Below are 15,451 nucleotides of genomic sequence, written 5' to 3'. Positions count from 1 at the left end.
CTGCGGTCGCCATTCTCATGTCACTGAAGTAGTTTGTATTTCACTGGCTGTGTGTGTACCAGAGCTGGGATCCCCTGATTAAATACTTCTTACAGTCAGAGGCCGGTCTGACTTTTATTATAAGAGAATAAGGATGCCTGCTATGCGTCAAGTTTTTACTTTCCTTACGTAGTGAGGCAGAAGTGCATTATGGCTTCTGATTTAAAATCTGGTTTCCAAATTCTCTTCTGTCTTCATAGCTATTTACTTAATGTAGAGACTGCAAGCAGTGAACATGAATTGTGAGTGTCTTGATTGTGTTTCACCTTAGTTTTGGAAAGATCTGCTGCCAGCATTGCTGGAAGGACATAGAGGAGCTCTTTTCACAAATCTAACCCTACTTATGGATCCAAAGTGTTTAGCTGCTGCCTACATAAAGTTTCTTTCAGATTCCAGGTGGACTTCCTGGTCTGGTGTTTTTTGTTTTAATCTTTTTATTTGTAAGCACCTTTTTTACAACAGCATAATTGTTGTCAGCAGTTGAAATTAAAAACGGTTGTCATATTATGCCACTCCTATTTTGCTTCTATACCAACGGCATCTGTAGCTGTAGAGCTGTAAAGAACAACTTTCTCTCCTTCTGCCATGTTAAAAAAATTATTGATGCGTTCTTGCACTCTTTTCCTTGTAGCTAAAGAGAGCACATTATCATGGTTCTCATAATTCTTAGTGCAAGTTTGTGTTTCCTGATAATACTAGATTCCTTCTAGGTTTTCTCTCTGTCTTTAGTTTTAAAATAGTCTGGCAGAGATGGGGCAGCAAGAAACAATGAGATGAAAGACTGAGCACATGTTCAAAATTGCTGTATGATGTGGATGGGGAAGGAAGGAGATGCACATAACATTTTAGTGGTAGTAGCTTCCAAATGTCCTAGGAGCAGGGAGCTACTGCCACACTGGTATGCTAGACACAGCGGACCTTATATTCTGCTTGGCTCTCACAGATGCACTAGTGGTGGCTTGCCTTCCCAAGTGGCAAAGTTTTGCTGATCAGCTTTACTTGCCCTATTTCTATACAATGCAGAAGGTGGGTGTTGCTGTCACTGAACTTGTAGAAAGGGGAAAGGAAGTGTTGAGATTACAGCTTTTTTGGGGGGGGAAAAAGTGAGGGAGGCGTTGCATGTGCTAAGCAAATTGAAAAGTGGCGGTGTGAAATGCTGTCCTGCATTTGCCAGCTTTAATAACTTGTGTGCCTTGTTAGTTCTAAATACTTCAAAAATGTTTTGAAGTTGCTAAGTAGCTGCTGTGACAGCCTAAGTTTTTAATGTAAAAAGTCATATGCATTCACTGTCCTTAACGAGTACAAGCATATGAATTATCATCACTGGAGCTGTCCCCTCCACCCTCGCCTTTCCACATGTCACGGCAGTGACTCCTGGAGCACCAACACTCAGTTTTGACCCGTGTGTTGTGACAATGGAGGGAAGGAATTCTGCTTCCCTAAGCAAAGCCATGCATCGGTTGTATCAGTTTTTGGAGGCTTCTGCCTTTAGAAGTCAGGTGTGGATTTCAGGAACTACATTAATGACAGTGTGAGTTGTTAGGGGTTTTTTTCTGCTGTTATTGAGAGTGTATTCGGGATTATAGGGATTTTATGATTAATTTACAATCAGTTTCAAAGTCTTGGGGTGAACATTTGTGAAGAAAAAGTTTTTCCTACCACTGAATATACAAAATAGTTGTCTTCGTAGCAGTTATCAAAGCTAAGTCTGTACAGAGTGTAGAAGAGATGAAACTCAAAGGATGACTCTTGTTGGCATTAACGTGTTTATAGTAGATGAGGCACTTCACTAGTTTGTTTTGGCACTTGCGTTTGCACTGGACCCAGTCCTTCTGCTAACAACTAACAGACTATAATCTAGCAAGACAAGAACATGTATTTGGAGTTGTTGTCTGATGGATTTTGTCAGTTTTAAACAAGCTTTTTCTTGTGTTTAATTTTTGTTCCTGCTTGTTACAGTACTTCCTATTACACACGCAACACCAAGGATATAAACTGTTACCAGCATCATCCAGGACATCCTGCAACAGCAAAAGATTTTCCATTAGGAACCTGTTTCACTGTTTCTTTTTATTTAGTACAAAAAGAGACTTTTAAAATAAATAAAAAAGAATATGTAAAGTTTAAATGAAGAGAATGCATTTCCATGCTGAAAGCTGGTTGTTATCTTTTGTGAGGACTGAGAAATCCAGGGAAATAGGGAAATTTGGTTCAAAGAAAAGATTAGAGTGTACCTTTTGTTCTTCTTCCTTAAACATGCATTTGTTCTGTCAGATACATAGTCCCAGTTTAGCGTAATGGAATGTGAAGCCTGGATTATCTCTGAAGCTCTTGTAGACCATGGAGATTTGCTTACTAGTGCACAGCTACTTCTTCATTGCCAGCTGAGGGAAATGGAACATACGGCACCCATGGAAAACACAGGTTGCAGGCTGTCTGGCCCAGCCTGCTTCCCTGAAGAAAGGGAAGAACGAGGATGGTGGCTGAGAGGAAGGTGGGGCAGGATTAGGAAACTACATAGCAGTGTAGGATTGTTACATGATTTCTTGTAGTCTATGTTGATGTTACGATGATTAAAAGGAATAAACTTTGTTTTGCTAAAGTCAAAAGATAGAATTTGCTGACTTTTCGAGGAAGATTCAATTTAGTGTGAATATTGCAAATAAAAATAACTAGCAGATTTAGCTTTTCCAGGAATACCAGTACAAGTATGTTTGGAAGCTAATATACTTCATCAAAGAAGAAACGGAATGATTTTTATTGTCTAGTAGGTGAAAAGCACAAGTTAACAGTCATTGGATGAGTTTGGGAGAAAGAGGGAAGGTGAGGTAGAACCTCAGAAACGTCAATATGTGTAGCTCAAATTAGTTCCTTAATATTATTTCTCTTGATTCTTATTATTCAGTCATATTTTAATCATGAAGGATAATTTAGAAATAAGCAAGACTATTGCAAAGTGGAGGAGCATTGCTGTGCCACTGTATGCAGTTTGCTCAGGCCTACCTATTCTGTGCAGGCTTGTCTGAGTCTTCCTGTGTAAAACTTTTGATTATAAACTATGGCAGCTTTATCTTAATTTGCATTTTCTCAGTGACGTGGCATTTAGATTCTCGTATTCATATAGGAGTTTTCCATTTTTTTAAAAGAATATGAAGAATATTTGAAAATTAAAAACTACTGGTAGGTGTTGATAATCTTAGATTACTGCTCTTTTTTTTCACTTTTTGACTAGCTTTTCTGCATTGTATAGGAAATTATTCTACTGTAGTGTAACTGCCAGCATTACGGGCAAAGTAGAGTGTTTTGGGGGGTTTTGTTTGTTTTGTTTTTCCTGTGACTAAAGACAGCTATAGCCCATCCAGAAAAGAGTGAGACAGTTTTTCCAGTTCTGTTCTGGGGATCAGCACAGCCTGTTTCCACACCCCCACCACAGTTTTTGCATCTCACAGAAGTGGTGAGACTCTTTGGTTTTGGCTGGGTAGTTTTCTGCTGTCCTTTTTTCTCATTTAGTCTCTGGGAGAGCGGAGGAGATGCATAAACATATAGAAATGAGAAAAGAAATGCCCACTTATCTTTCTAGCCTGTACATTTGAACCTGCTATGCACGAATGCCTTAGGCTTTTCAGCGCAGAGATTGCTTGGTGCCAAAAAGAATGGAAGTGGGTTGCCCTGAGCCGGCTGGCAGAGCAAGTTTTGAAGGTTTGAGGATCCCTTGTCACAGCAGAGTTCTACTACTGCCTCAGTGAGGGCAGGAGGTAGAGGATAAAGCTAAACTGAACCAAGGCCACTAATTCTGAACACCAGCATCCTATGTGAAGATTTAGTGTATTTTAGAAGCATTTTCATATCTAACCTACTGCGGTGCATCTTAGCACGTTGGCAGTTTCATTCTCACAGGTTCCATTCTTACAGGAGAGATGTTGTTACAACATCCTTCGCTGTGGAGGAGGAGAACATCTGCAAACAGCTTTGCAAGAAGTTCCCAGAATCCCAAGTGTGACGGAAAGAATCAAAGGAAGAGCGATCAGCACAAGAGTGAGTGCTGAGCTTTGAAAGATGGTGTCTGGTCTTCAGTTGTGTGCCAGAACTTTTAATTTGCAGTTTTTCATTAACAGTAAGAATACAGGAGCCCACATTATTATGGGTTTTTTTGGTAGCTAAAAGAAGTGTAGTATACTATGAAGAGCTAGAAGGTGATTGCTTGGAAAATTATAGGAAAGGAAGCTGCCCCTTCATGTTTATTCCATAGAATACTGTTGAAACAGCATTTTTGGGACCACATTGAGATGTATCAAGCCATTGATTACCAGTGTTTTTTCCTGGGAATGTGCTGGTGAGAATCTAGTTTTGCCTGATGCTGCTGGCTGAAGTGCAACATTAGAATTGATCAAGGAAAATGACCTACTGAGTATTGGACCTGTCAGAAAACAAAGCAATAGCAAGGCTGTCCTGTTAGATCTTCAGATATATTGTGATCTCGATAGGGTAAAGGAGTTGGTCTTCATCACATATCTTGGCATACCTTGGTTTTCAATGTGTTTTAATTATAGTGGTTTTATTTGGTGTCTTTTTTACATTACAGTTCTATTTCTTGGGATTAGTAGTAGTTTGCAATATGTATTTGCCTGAAGCATTGCACAGAAATGTAGCTAGAAACCTACAGATCCAAAAAATATACAGTCTCAATAAAGAAGGAAGATCAAGAGTGAGAAGAAAAGAATATAACGTGGAAATATCTGTTGGGTCTTCTCTATTTATTTATTTGTTGCCTGCTTGGATTTTTGTGAAGACTGTGTTTCCAAAAGTGCTAGCTAAACTGAGGAAAAAGGAAGAGGGGTGTGAAGGAGACTAGAAGGGGGTCAGGAGGGAATGTATGAGAGATAGTTGAGACTGGTAAGGGATAGAAGGAGGATGGAGAGAAAAGGGACCTGAGAGACTGCGAAGGGAGGAAGGGAGAAGGTGAGCTCAGGAAGGGAACTGTGTCAGTCAGTCTGTATGCTGTTTACTTTCTTCTCTTTTTCCCTTACATTTAGAGAGACAGATCTTTCTCTTTCAAATCACATCACTGTATGGTAGAGCCTTGCTGGTAGTAGTTTTTTCAGCTTCTTGATTTCATATGACATGTGGTGCTAAAACAAAGCTTCTTTCTCAACATTGAAAGAAATCTTTCTGGATTCTTGTATCTCACTTATTTTCAGATCTCTGCCACATGAACTTCAGAACCAGAAGAACTTCTGGGGGTTTTGCCATTCCATTACTTTTGAATTTGGTGGTGAGGTGATAAGTTAATTAACTGCAGTATCGGCCATTTTATATGATATAAATGAACATTCCTATTCAATGTTAATTGTTAATTATAAAAAAATACATAGCACTAGCATATGTGTATTACCTTTTTAATAATGATTTGCCCCATTTTGCATCTCTTCGTGATACTCTAGTCACATCAGTTACAGCATGCTTGAAGTGGAAACTTCCTGTCATTTATTTGCCAGTGTCTGCAGGAATAGTCTGGGGTGAGAGTCAGGTGAACTATGAATTCTCATATTGCCCGTTTAGCACACTATTTCTCAGTCAAAGATGAGTTTTCAGACTACCACTTTCTTAAAATATTTACAAATATTTAAGTCTATATCCTGTCCATCACTAGATAGACTAAATTCCCGTTGAAGTGAGTAGAAGCCACCCATGTATGTCAAAGGCAGGATGTGGCCTTTTATGGAGTCAGGTTGCTGTAAAGGCACGTGCACATTCCGCGGTTTGTTATGAAAGAACATCTCATGCCTAAGCATGTTTTGTGGTCCATCACAGCTTGAAATGAGTCCATGCACTGGCTTCCAGTAACGTGCTTACTGGGAATTTTAATGCAGTTCTAAATTTGATCACAGAGCGGGTACATTTTTAAGGAAGTAGTAGCAAATTTGCTATCTTTTCCTAATGACCCAAGACTCTCAAATACACCTTTTTTTCTTTTTCCCCCAGGCATGTGATATTTGTAAATGAGCATGTCCCCACGATCAGTACATTACTGTTCTAAGGTTGCCTTTGCTGAAGTCAGCCACCTGCAATGCACTCAGGAATCGTAGCCACAGCAGTAAAGGCACTTGGCAATAAGCATTGAGGAAGTGTTACGGAAAGTCTGTCTTTGGTTTGTGTGTATGTTGCAGTCAGTTTAAAGTCAGTGGTTGGAGCATATGAACATAGTCTGAAACAGCTACTGCTGCTCCTGATGGAAGAGCTTTGTACAGATATGTGCATATATATAGTTTATTTCCTATTTAATAAGATCGAGCTAGGCTGCAACCTCTTGTTACTGCTGTCTAGTAATGACATTTACTGTTCACTAACTGCAGCATTCACTGTTTTATGGATTAATCTGGAAAAGGTACTTGAACTAAACCAGTAAGATTTTAAAGTAAGGTATTGATCTGAAACAGGACACTCCAATGCAGGGAAAGACTCAAGAATGTTAGATCAGTCATTGCTTTTCTCACCTGTCTCACAGTAAGTGGCAAGGTAGGGTTACTGACAGTTATATTTTGTAGGCAAATTTTGCCTCAGCTGTGGTGTCTTTTTGGTGCAAATAGGGTGTAAATTTGCCTCATCCTTCTATTTCATAAATGAAGCTGCCAAAAGCTGGGTTATGATGTGTACTAATGGACATGGCTTGTACACCTAGTGAGATGGCCCTAAGCAGCCAACTTGAGTTTGAAGTGAGTGGCCTCTGTTCTGTAGGAAAAGTACATTATTTGGGAATATTCACTGTAAATTAATTATGAGTAATGTGAGGCTATTGTGATTTCTTTAAAGGAATAACCTCTCATGAACTCTGATTAACAATCAGACCGCCCTTACAATAATAAGCAAATTTGCTTTTTTTGGGGAGGTGGTAGCTTTTGCATATTAAGCATGTGAACTGTTTTACAAAGCCTCATATCCCATATGCAAAACCTTGGAGGATTTGACCAGAGGTTGTAAGTTTTGATTCCAGTGCTGATTTTGCTCTGATGCTTTCCTTCAAGGTGTTTTGAATCACTGAGAATAATGGAATCAAGACTAACTCGATCCTTCGCTTTTATGACACAGAAGACCAGAATGAACTATGGAACTTTTGCTTTATATAATTGTTCCTTGCTAAAAATTTATGTATTTAAGCTTTTTTTGGTTTTCTAATAATCCTGGAATTGAATGGCTTATTTACTGATATATTGTCACTTCTAGCTTTATATTTAGTAGCAGAAATAACATTGAAATAGCGAGTTATGTAGGTGTCAAATAAGTGGTTCCAGTGCAGAAGCAGACATTCAGCTGTATGCATAGCACTAGTCCACATGGACTTATAAGTCATTTTAAAAAAAACTATATTTTTTCTCTACAGAGCTTTTGATGGTGATTATTAAATATGTTTGGAACCTCTCCCTCTGTTAATTTAACTTCAGAAATTGCAAAACTCTTATTCTTAGTCATGTTCTCTCATCAGCAGGGGAAAAGTCACCAGAATGTGCTTTTAACATGTGGGATTTTAGAATGAATGAGAGCTGTTTCCCCGGTAACGGATTTGGAAGATGGTTCGGAATCCTGCAGAATATGAATGGAGTATCTGAAATAGCTGCTGGTTTTTGGGGGGTTGTTTTTTTGGTTGTTTCTCCACACACACACACCAAATTTGTTTCTTTATACATTTATGGAGGGGATTTTTTGTTAGTAAACAAATTGTTTTTGGGGGATTGTTCGTTAGTAAAAGTGACAGACAATACTTCAAAATACTGCCTGGCACAGATATCAGAAATGATGATTGGTAAATGTACAAGAGAAGTGAAAACACATTTTATTTTTGGGTTACATCTCTACTGGAAAACAAGAACTAATTATGTATGAGTTGTAGAGATGAAATCTGCTTTGGCTTTTCCCCAGGTCATTAAAAACACTGTCTTGTCCCTGCCTCATAGTAGTGGAAACGGTTGTGGCTTTGTTTTCGTGTAACTATGTACATTAGATTGTGAAGCTAATTTCAGCATTTGATATGGTACCTCCATGAAAGAAGTTAACAGAATGGGCAGAATAATCCTCCAAGATTGCTACATGACTAAAGATTTTTCTTCCTGATAAACCTCAAAAATTTCCTTTCTCCTGCTTCAGGTCTCCTCCTTGAAATAGACAGAATTTCATTCTATGTAATTTTTCTGCCTCTGTTGTTTTAAAAACATAAATTTTTGTTGCTGTAACCTTATGCATTTTCAGTAAGTCAGGTATATTTACTTGAAAGCCATTTTTGTTATGTCCACATTTGCTCACTAGCACCATTTAGTTCTGTATATCAAACTGTTAATCCTACAGTTACAGAAAGATGTTTCCTTCTGTTGGTTGAGCAAGCCTAACAACTGCAATACAAAATATTGCAGATCCTGTTTGAATATAGTTTGTTTTTTAATGCAAGCAGCAAATCTCCTAATTTAATTACTAAATGTTGGTGTCTTCAGACTCATAATTATTTCTGCCCATGAAATAGCTATTTTTCCTAACAAATAGCTATTTTTCTCGAAAGAGAGTCAGAAATGTGGTCTGTCAGAGACGCTTGAGAGAAAGACTTGAGGCTAATGAGGTTTGCAGAGCTGATAAGTCAGCTATAGCTAGAAACATGATTCTGTCAGTGAGCCTTTCCTAGTGGCCACTCATAACTGGAGAAGAGGTTTAATACTAGATTCTGGTCTGAAGGTGGCATCAAACATTGCTTTTATGACCTCTGCCTTACCTTTTTGTTTTACTTATTTTCATCATGTTTATCATGCTTGACAACAGGGACAACTGGGAAGGTAATAACAGACTTCTCTTGCTTCTGCTGGGACCAGGGGGCTTGCTCATGCAGATATGCAGTGACTTGGCCCTTACCAGCACCAGAGCTGTTGAGTGAGGCAGCTGCCAGGACAAGAGTGAAACATGTTGTCATGCAGCAACAGGTGAAATAATTTGCTTACTAACTGACCTACATCTATTCATGTATGGCAAGTGGAAGTGAATGCATGAACAGGTCTATACTGTAGATGAAACTATCATTGCCATTTCAGGGCTGATAATGGTGAAGAGCAACCCGGATCTCAGTCATTTGAACTGCTCAAGTGTGGATCCAGGATTTACAGTAAGCTTTATCGCCTCTGCCAAAGCTGCTGTTGTGTTGTTCTTAATGGTGGTAGGGTTAGCAAAACGAGTTGGTTAGCTTTGCTCTGTCCTTGGCAATTACAGCCTTCTAGTTTTGTTGTGGCTGTATTCACAGTCTGCTCATTGATGTAATTAAGTTGCACACACAAAGTCCTTAGGAGAGCAAGAAAGCATAGAGTTGTGTTGTTTGGGGGGTTGGTTTTTTTTTGCTTTCTTTGCTTATTTTAATAACTTGTTGTTTTCTCCATAAAGAATTGAGATATTAGACTTTGAAAATAAAGCTTCCAGGCAAAGGAGGAGTTAAGGACAAAAGAGACAATGGCCAAAACAGATATAATGCTTTATTCCTTGAATTAACTGGCAAAATTCCAATATTTCTTTTAATTGAGAAAGTGGGTTTGGGTAGGTAACACTTACCTATATGGCAGTCAGTAGTTGAAAGCAGAGGAAAAAAAATGAATGCTTGAAGTGACTGGAAGGAGGATAAATATGTGACATTAACTAGTGTATTTTCATCTCACCTTCTGAGAATATTCTGCCTCTTGACCTAGTCAGTAGAATGTGCATTCCGTATTTCGGCAGTAATGATTCAACAGATTATTTCCTGAAGATAAATGCACTAAATGTCTTCTAGGCAAGTGCTTACCACAAATGTCACTGAGGAGTAAAATACACTTTGCCTGGGTTTTTTTTTGTTTTGGTTGGTTGGTTTGGTTTGGTTTGGTTTGGTTTGGTTTTTTACATAAATAGCCTTTTTAAACTTGCTTGTAATAACAGAATTCCAACACCTTGGAGGTATATAGCCACATTTTAAAGCCCCCCCATTCTGTAATGCTTCTAGAATGGGTGGCATTAAAATGTAATTATATACCTCCAAGATATATATGTCAATATCTTATTGTTCTATTAATCTACACTTTCTATACTACCTTCTTTTTAATACCCTACTACCATTTTTATTATTCCTAATATAAAAACTGTACTCCATTTTCTTAAGCCCCACCACGTGAAGTCTTAAAACACAAGTTCCAATTTGTGTGTCTCCATTTGTTTTCCAGCTATTTTAATTAAAAAGATACTCAATCCAAATCTGATTGCATATGCAGTTCCATCCTGAATTGCAGTTATCTTTAGCTTAATATCTCACAAGCATGCATATTGGCACAACTACTCCATATTCAAACTCTTTTTGAAAGCCCTGCCACTTTTTAACATGCTGTAAAATGATTCTCTGTCAAGATGTGCTTCAAAAGCCTTGTTTCATTTTAAGCTAATGAACCCTGAAGATTTTTTTAGATCGCTTATGGGAATGGAGAAACAAAGAGCATGTATTGTTGGATTTGCACAGAGACCCTGTATTCCAGATTTATGACAAGAGGCACAGCTAGGCACATAAGGAGTTGCTGGAAGGAAGAATACAGAAAGAAGACTGTGTGCTCTACTTAAGGTCAGGGTGGGGAGCACAAAGCTTTTAAATCAACCTTATGTTCAGGATTATGAGAGGTCAAAGGGTAAAGCAGAACGGCTCTGTTTATCACCCGTGTATTTCATATGACTTTATAAATCACTTGAATAAGCAATTTTCATTTGCTGTAAGTTGATACAGATTAGATCAAATCGGATAATAATAAAACATTAACCTTAAATTTCTTAAAAAATTAAATTGGATACATGCAGGGAAGAACTCTAGCTTGGATTACAGATTCTGATCTCTTCAAATCTGGCTCCATCTACCTTTGGTGTTTGTGGGGCTTGGAAAAAAGCATCTTTCTTTAAAAGTCAAAATTAGATACATAGTGCTTTGATTTTCCTTTTTTTTTTTTAAACTTAATTTCACAGCATTGTTACATATCCCTGACAGTGAAGTTACCAGTTGCACAATGGTTTTTCTTTAGTTCAAACATTAGTAGAGGGCACTGCTGTAATGTGATAGGACTGTTTATTCTGAGTTATATAATAATTTAGGCCAGCAATTCAACCTGGATTAATCAGAGTGTTTTCCTCTCAAATATAAGGGTTCCACTGGCAGGGAAAAAAGTTGGTGGTGGAGTTTTGTTTTGTTTTGTTTTGTTTTTTTTTTTAAACTGAATTGTATTTGAATTGTATTTGTGTTGACTTCTTAAAGCTGACGTGCCAGGACTGCCTTTCTGAGGGCTGTGATATATAATGTAACATCAGCGTTTTACTGAAACAAATTCCTCCAGGAATTTGTTTTGCATGTAGTCCAGCATATCTCTATGTTCCATCTTTCTCAAGTAAACCAATACAATGCCAAAATTAAAGAAATCCTGAACATTTGTTGAAAGAACAGCTATATTAATCTTCTTTTTACAGACAAAAATATTAAATATTGCTTATTACTTGATTTAAAAGTTGCTTCACTCTTCTTCTGGTGAGTGCCTTAGGTCCTGTTACGTGGAGAGCTGAGCTGTGCTAGCAATGTCCTAGAGAAGGACTGTTGAACAACAGGGGCTTGAATAAGGGACAGCTGCAGCTCTGAAAGGAAGTCCACAATGGATGATGCAAAATACGAAAGGTCATAGAGTAAGAATTATGACAGTGATATATATTTCAGAAAAATGGCTATGATGTACAAGTAATACATGACAACATTTCCTAGGTTACCTGAGTTTTGCTTGTTACTACTGTTAACGGTTGGAGCCCTGCAGTTGCATGCTCTTTCATTAAAAAGATACTATGGTCTGCTATGGTACTGAGATACAGTATGATGAGGTGGGCACTCAGAGTATTTTCCTGCTTTGTTACATCTCAAGATGTAATGTTTAGAGGAACTCTTTCCTCTTTGTGCTGATATATTTTCGACACCTAGTGGTACTAAGTGTAAATTACTGAAAGTTTGTTAACGGGAATACTATCTTGCCAGCAGTAAATTCTTAGTGGAGAAGTGAAGCAAATCCTATAGCTCAGCCAGAATGGGGTTAGTTGTTAAACTTCTGAAAAATTACAGTAAAGGTTTTAGGAAGAAAGTGTAACAGGTATTTTTTGCTCCTGTATCATCCTTCAGTTGGCAAAGAACAAGAAAAGGCTGTCCATGACTTCCTCATATTAAAGCTCTGTGGGATAGGAATGGATTTGTTCAGTCACATCACACTGATGCTGTATAACAGGAAGTATAGAGAAAATGAAAGGTGTAGTGGGAAAGGAGTTGAGCAATTATAAGAGAAATTTTTCTGCTCAGTGTTAGTCAAGTTTGTAAGGATGACTGAAAGTTGCAGAAGGATATCGCAAGACCAGGCAGTGAAATGGCAGGTGAAGTTAACTGTAGATCAGTATAAAGTATTGCAGATGGAGAACAACTATATAGCACATGCTCTCTCTCTTTCTTTTAATTACTTACAGTACAGATAACACAATGATGCCGCTTCATAAATCTAAGTTTTAGCAGCACCTGGGTATTTGAAGTTTTGGTACTCTAGGTATATCTCAGAGGTGAACAGAACTGAGAAAGCTTCAACAGGGGTCAAAGGGATGATCAAGCTATGGAGTATCTTCCACCTGAGAACTGAACTGACCTGGTTAGGACTCTTCAACCTAGAAAAAGTACAGCTGAAGGTGAACATGTGTGGTGGGTTGACCTTGGCTGACCTCCAGGTGCCCACCAAGCTGCTCTATCACTCTCCCTTTTCAGCAGGACAGAGGAGAAAATATGATGAAAAAGTTCATGGGTCAAGATAAGGTCAGGGAGATAACTCACCCATTACCATCCCAGGCAAAACAGACTTGGCTTAGGGAAATTAGTTTAGTTTATTGCCAATTAATGATAGAAGAACAGTGAGAAATAAGAACAAATAATTCCCAGAGTAGCTGACAGTAATGAATGCATTTTTCGTAATTTCAGTTAGCATGTTTTCAATCAGTATTTATATAAGAATCAGTAGAAATGTGGAACTAAATAATATGGCCTAATGATAAAATTCTTCCTCAAGTTCAGGACTAATGCAGGCTTTATTGTTAAGGTGTAACTGGTACATAAACTTTGTACAAAGTTCTCAATGTTGAGGAATTTAATCCTTACACAAACAAAATTTCTTTCTTTTGCACTCGCATACCTTACTTGTTTTGTAATCTGACTTCTACCTACAGGATGCTTAGATTAAACATTATAAGATGTATTATGATAAGATACTTATATATATATCTTTTACCAAAAAAACCCTCCCAAACTCAGAAATGCAAATATCTTGACTAAAACAATATAGATTATGGAGAATGGAAAATTCAGAAATAATACTACAGTTAATGGTGACTCTTATGCATGCTCAGATAAGGTATACCTCCTTGTATATGTATTTACAGATATTCTCAACTGCCAGGATTTGCAAATACAGTATTTTTTGTCTCTCTCCTCTTTCCCCCTCCCTCAGGCACAGGAGAAAGTGGCAAGAGCACGTTCATTAAACAAATGAGGATTATTCATGGATCAGGATACACGGAAGAAGACAGGAAAGGCTTCACAAAACTGGTTTACCAAAATATATTTACTGCCATGCAAGTGATGATCAGAGCCATGGATACTCTCAAGATACAGTACACGTCCAAAGAGAATGAGGTAAGCCAGTACAAGGAAAATTCTACTTTCAGCCCATGACATTTCAGTTTGTACACAAATTATTTAATTCATAACCTTTTATGCGCAGAACCTTAAAAATCCGTATGTCTTGTGGGGAGTTTGGTACCCCACCATCTGATTCTACAGAACAACGGGGAGTTCCTAGTGGAAAGAGGTTCAGGGTGAGCGGGGATGGGGTGGAGCTGGCTAGGAAGGGAGAATTTTCAAAGTTGCAAGCTGGTAATAAGTACCAAAAAGAAACATATGGTTTTTTTGAATCTTAAGTTGTAGAGTTAGACTGTGCGTGACAGGAATATGCAGAGCCTGGTTTATCAGTAGAGCTCCAGAACAAGGAATTTTTGGTCTATTGTAGGAAAACATCAGATCTGCTTGATGCTGGTATGCTTTGAAACATACCACCTAGGGCCCTTTTATGGATTTGGTAGCAACCTTTATGTACTTAAATAACTTGAAAATGTAGAGTGTCTTCTCCAACCATTTTTTAGTTTAAATGTATGTTACACAATTACATTTTTTGTTTCAGTGCTTAGGATTATAGAACTATACAAAAAAAAATTCTGCTTCAGTTAAATCAGTTGCATCCTTTGCATCCACCCATTGCATCAGTTGCTCAAATATCATGAAGAATATGTAAGCAAATTATTGGGTGATATTTGTTTAAATTGAGAGAGATTTCCAGTTGGCTAAATTTTAGTGTGAAGATAGGGAAGACTGTGTAGGAAGTATCAAGGCAGAAATAATTTGTAGAATTTATGGTTTTTTTACCTGAAGTACTCTATGAAGAAAATACAGTTGCTAGCCTACTTTTCATACAAAAAATATGATTGCATATGAACAATACAACAACCAAAATTATTATCATATTTTTTATTACTTAAGTTGGTTTGTGTTATTTATTCTCCTTAGGGTTACAGAAAAGAAGAATAGAAAATGTTGTTTAAAATAAAGGAGTAGGAAATTGAAATTCTTTTATTTTTTATCACAGAAGAACAGATGGTGTCAGCAGAAACAGATTTTGGACTTCAGAGAGCTGAGGTATTAGGGTAATTCTGGTAATTCTTTCCTACAAAAGAAAAATATTCTGAGGCTTAATAAGTTGTTGTTTGTAAAACACCTTTAGATTCTTAAGAAGCTACAGAAACAGCAAATGTGATTGTGAATATATTTTATCCTAATTCGGATGTGTATATTTTGATGAAAAATGATGATAATCAGAATCTATTTGAAGAAATACACTTGCACTGCCTCTTACTGAGTTTTTTTTTTTTTTTCCTTTTCTTGCCATTAAGAACAAAATACAAAGACTTAATAAACAGCAAAGTTTTTCTTATTCTGGGCTCTGAGAGCTGAGCTGGATACGTTCCCATAACACACTATCCTGGCTAAATTGTGTTCTTGACGATAGCTGTGGTGCCAGCGTCTTCAGATTCAGAAGATTATAATGCTATTTTACAGGTGTTGGAGAGAGGCAGAATTTGGTCTTGTGCTTCTTTATTAAAGGTAACAAAGTGCTAAGTGATAAGAATACAGTTTGTCAAGCTCAGCTTCAGTGGCATTTAGAAAGCAAAGTTGTTTTCTTACACATGGAGAAACTCTTGAGAGAAAACATGAACGTAACCACGTGTCGCCCCAGTCCCTTTGCAGGAGACAACTGCATTTTAATCT

At 37.6% G+C, this 15,451-nt stretch overlaps 1 protein-coding gene across 1 annotated transcript in view; it reads left to right on the top strand.

Annotated features, from left to right (window-relative positions):
* The window catches only part of GNA14 (G protein subunit alpha 14), an 81,159-nt gene that overhangs the window by 24,372 nt on the left and 41,336 nt on the right, over positions 1-15,451 (top strand). Inside the window, exon 2 of the mRNA XM_075526488.1 lies at positions 13,581-13,765. Within this exon, the coding sequence (XP_075382603.1) occupies positions 13,581-13,765 (185 nt within the window). The remainder of the gene's footprint in view (positions 1-13,580; positions 13,766-15,451) is intronic.

This window comes from Mycteria americana, chromosome Z (assembly GCF_035582795.1).
Source record: "Mycteria americana isolate JAX WOST 10 ecotype Jacksonville Zoo and Gardens chromosome Z, USCA_MyAme_1.0, whole genome shotgun sequence".
Classification (NCBI taxonomy): Eukaryota; Metazoa; Chordata; class Aves; order Ciconiiformes; family Ciconiidae; genus Mycteria; species Mycteria americana.
Note: the sequence above shows the minus strand (reverse complement) of the source record. Positions and strands in the feature narration are given on the sequence as shown.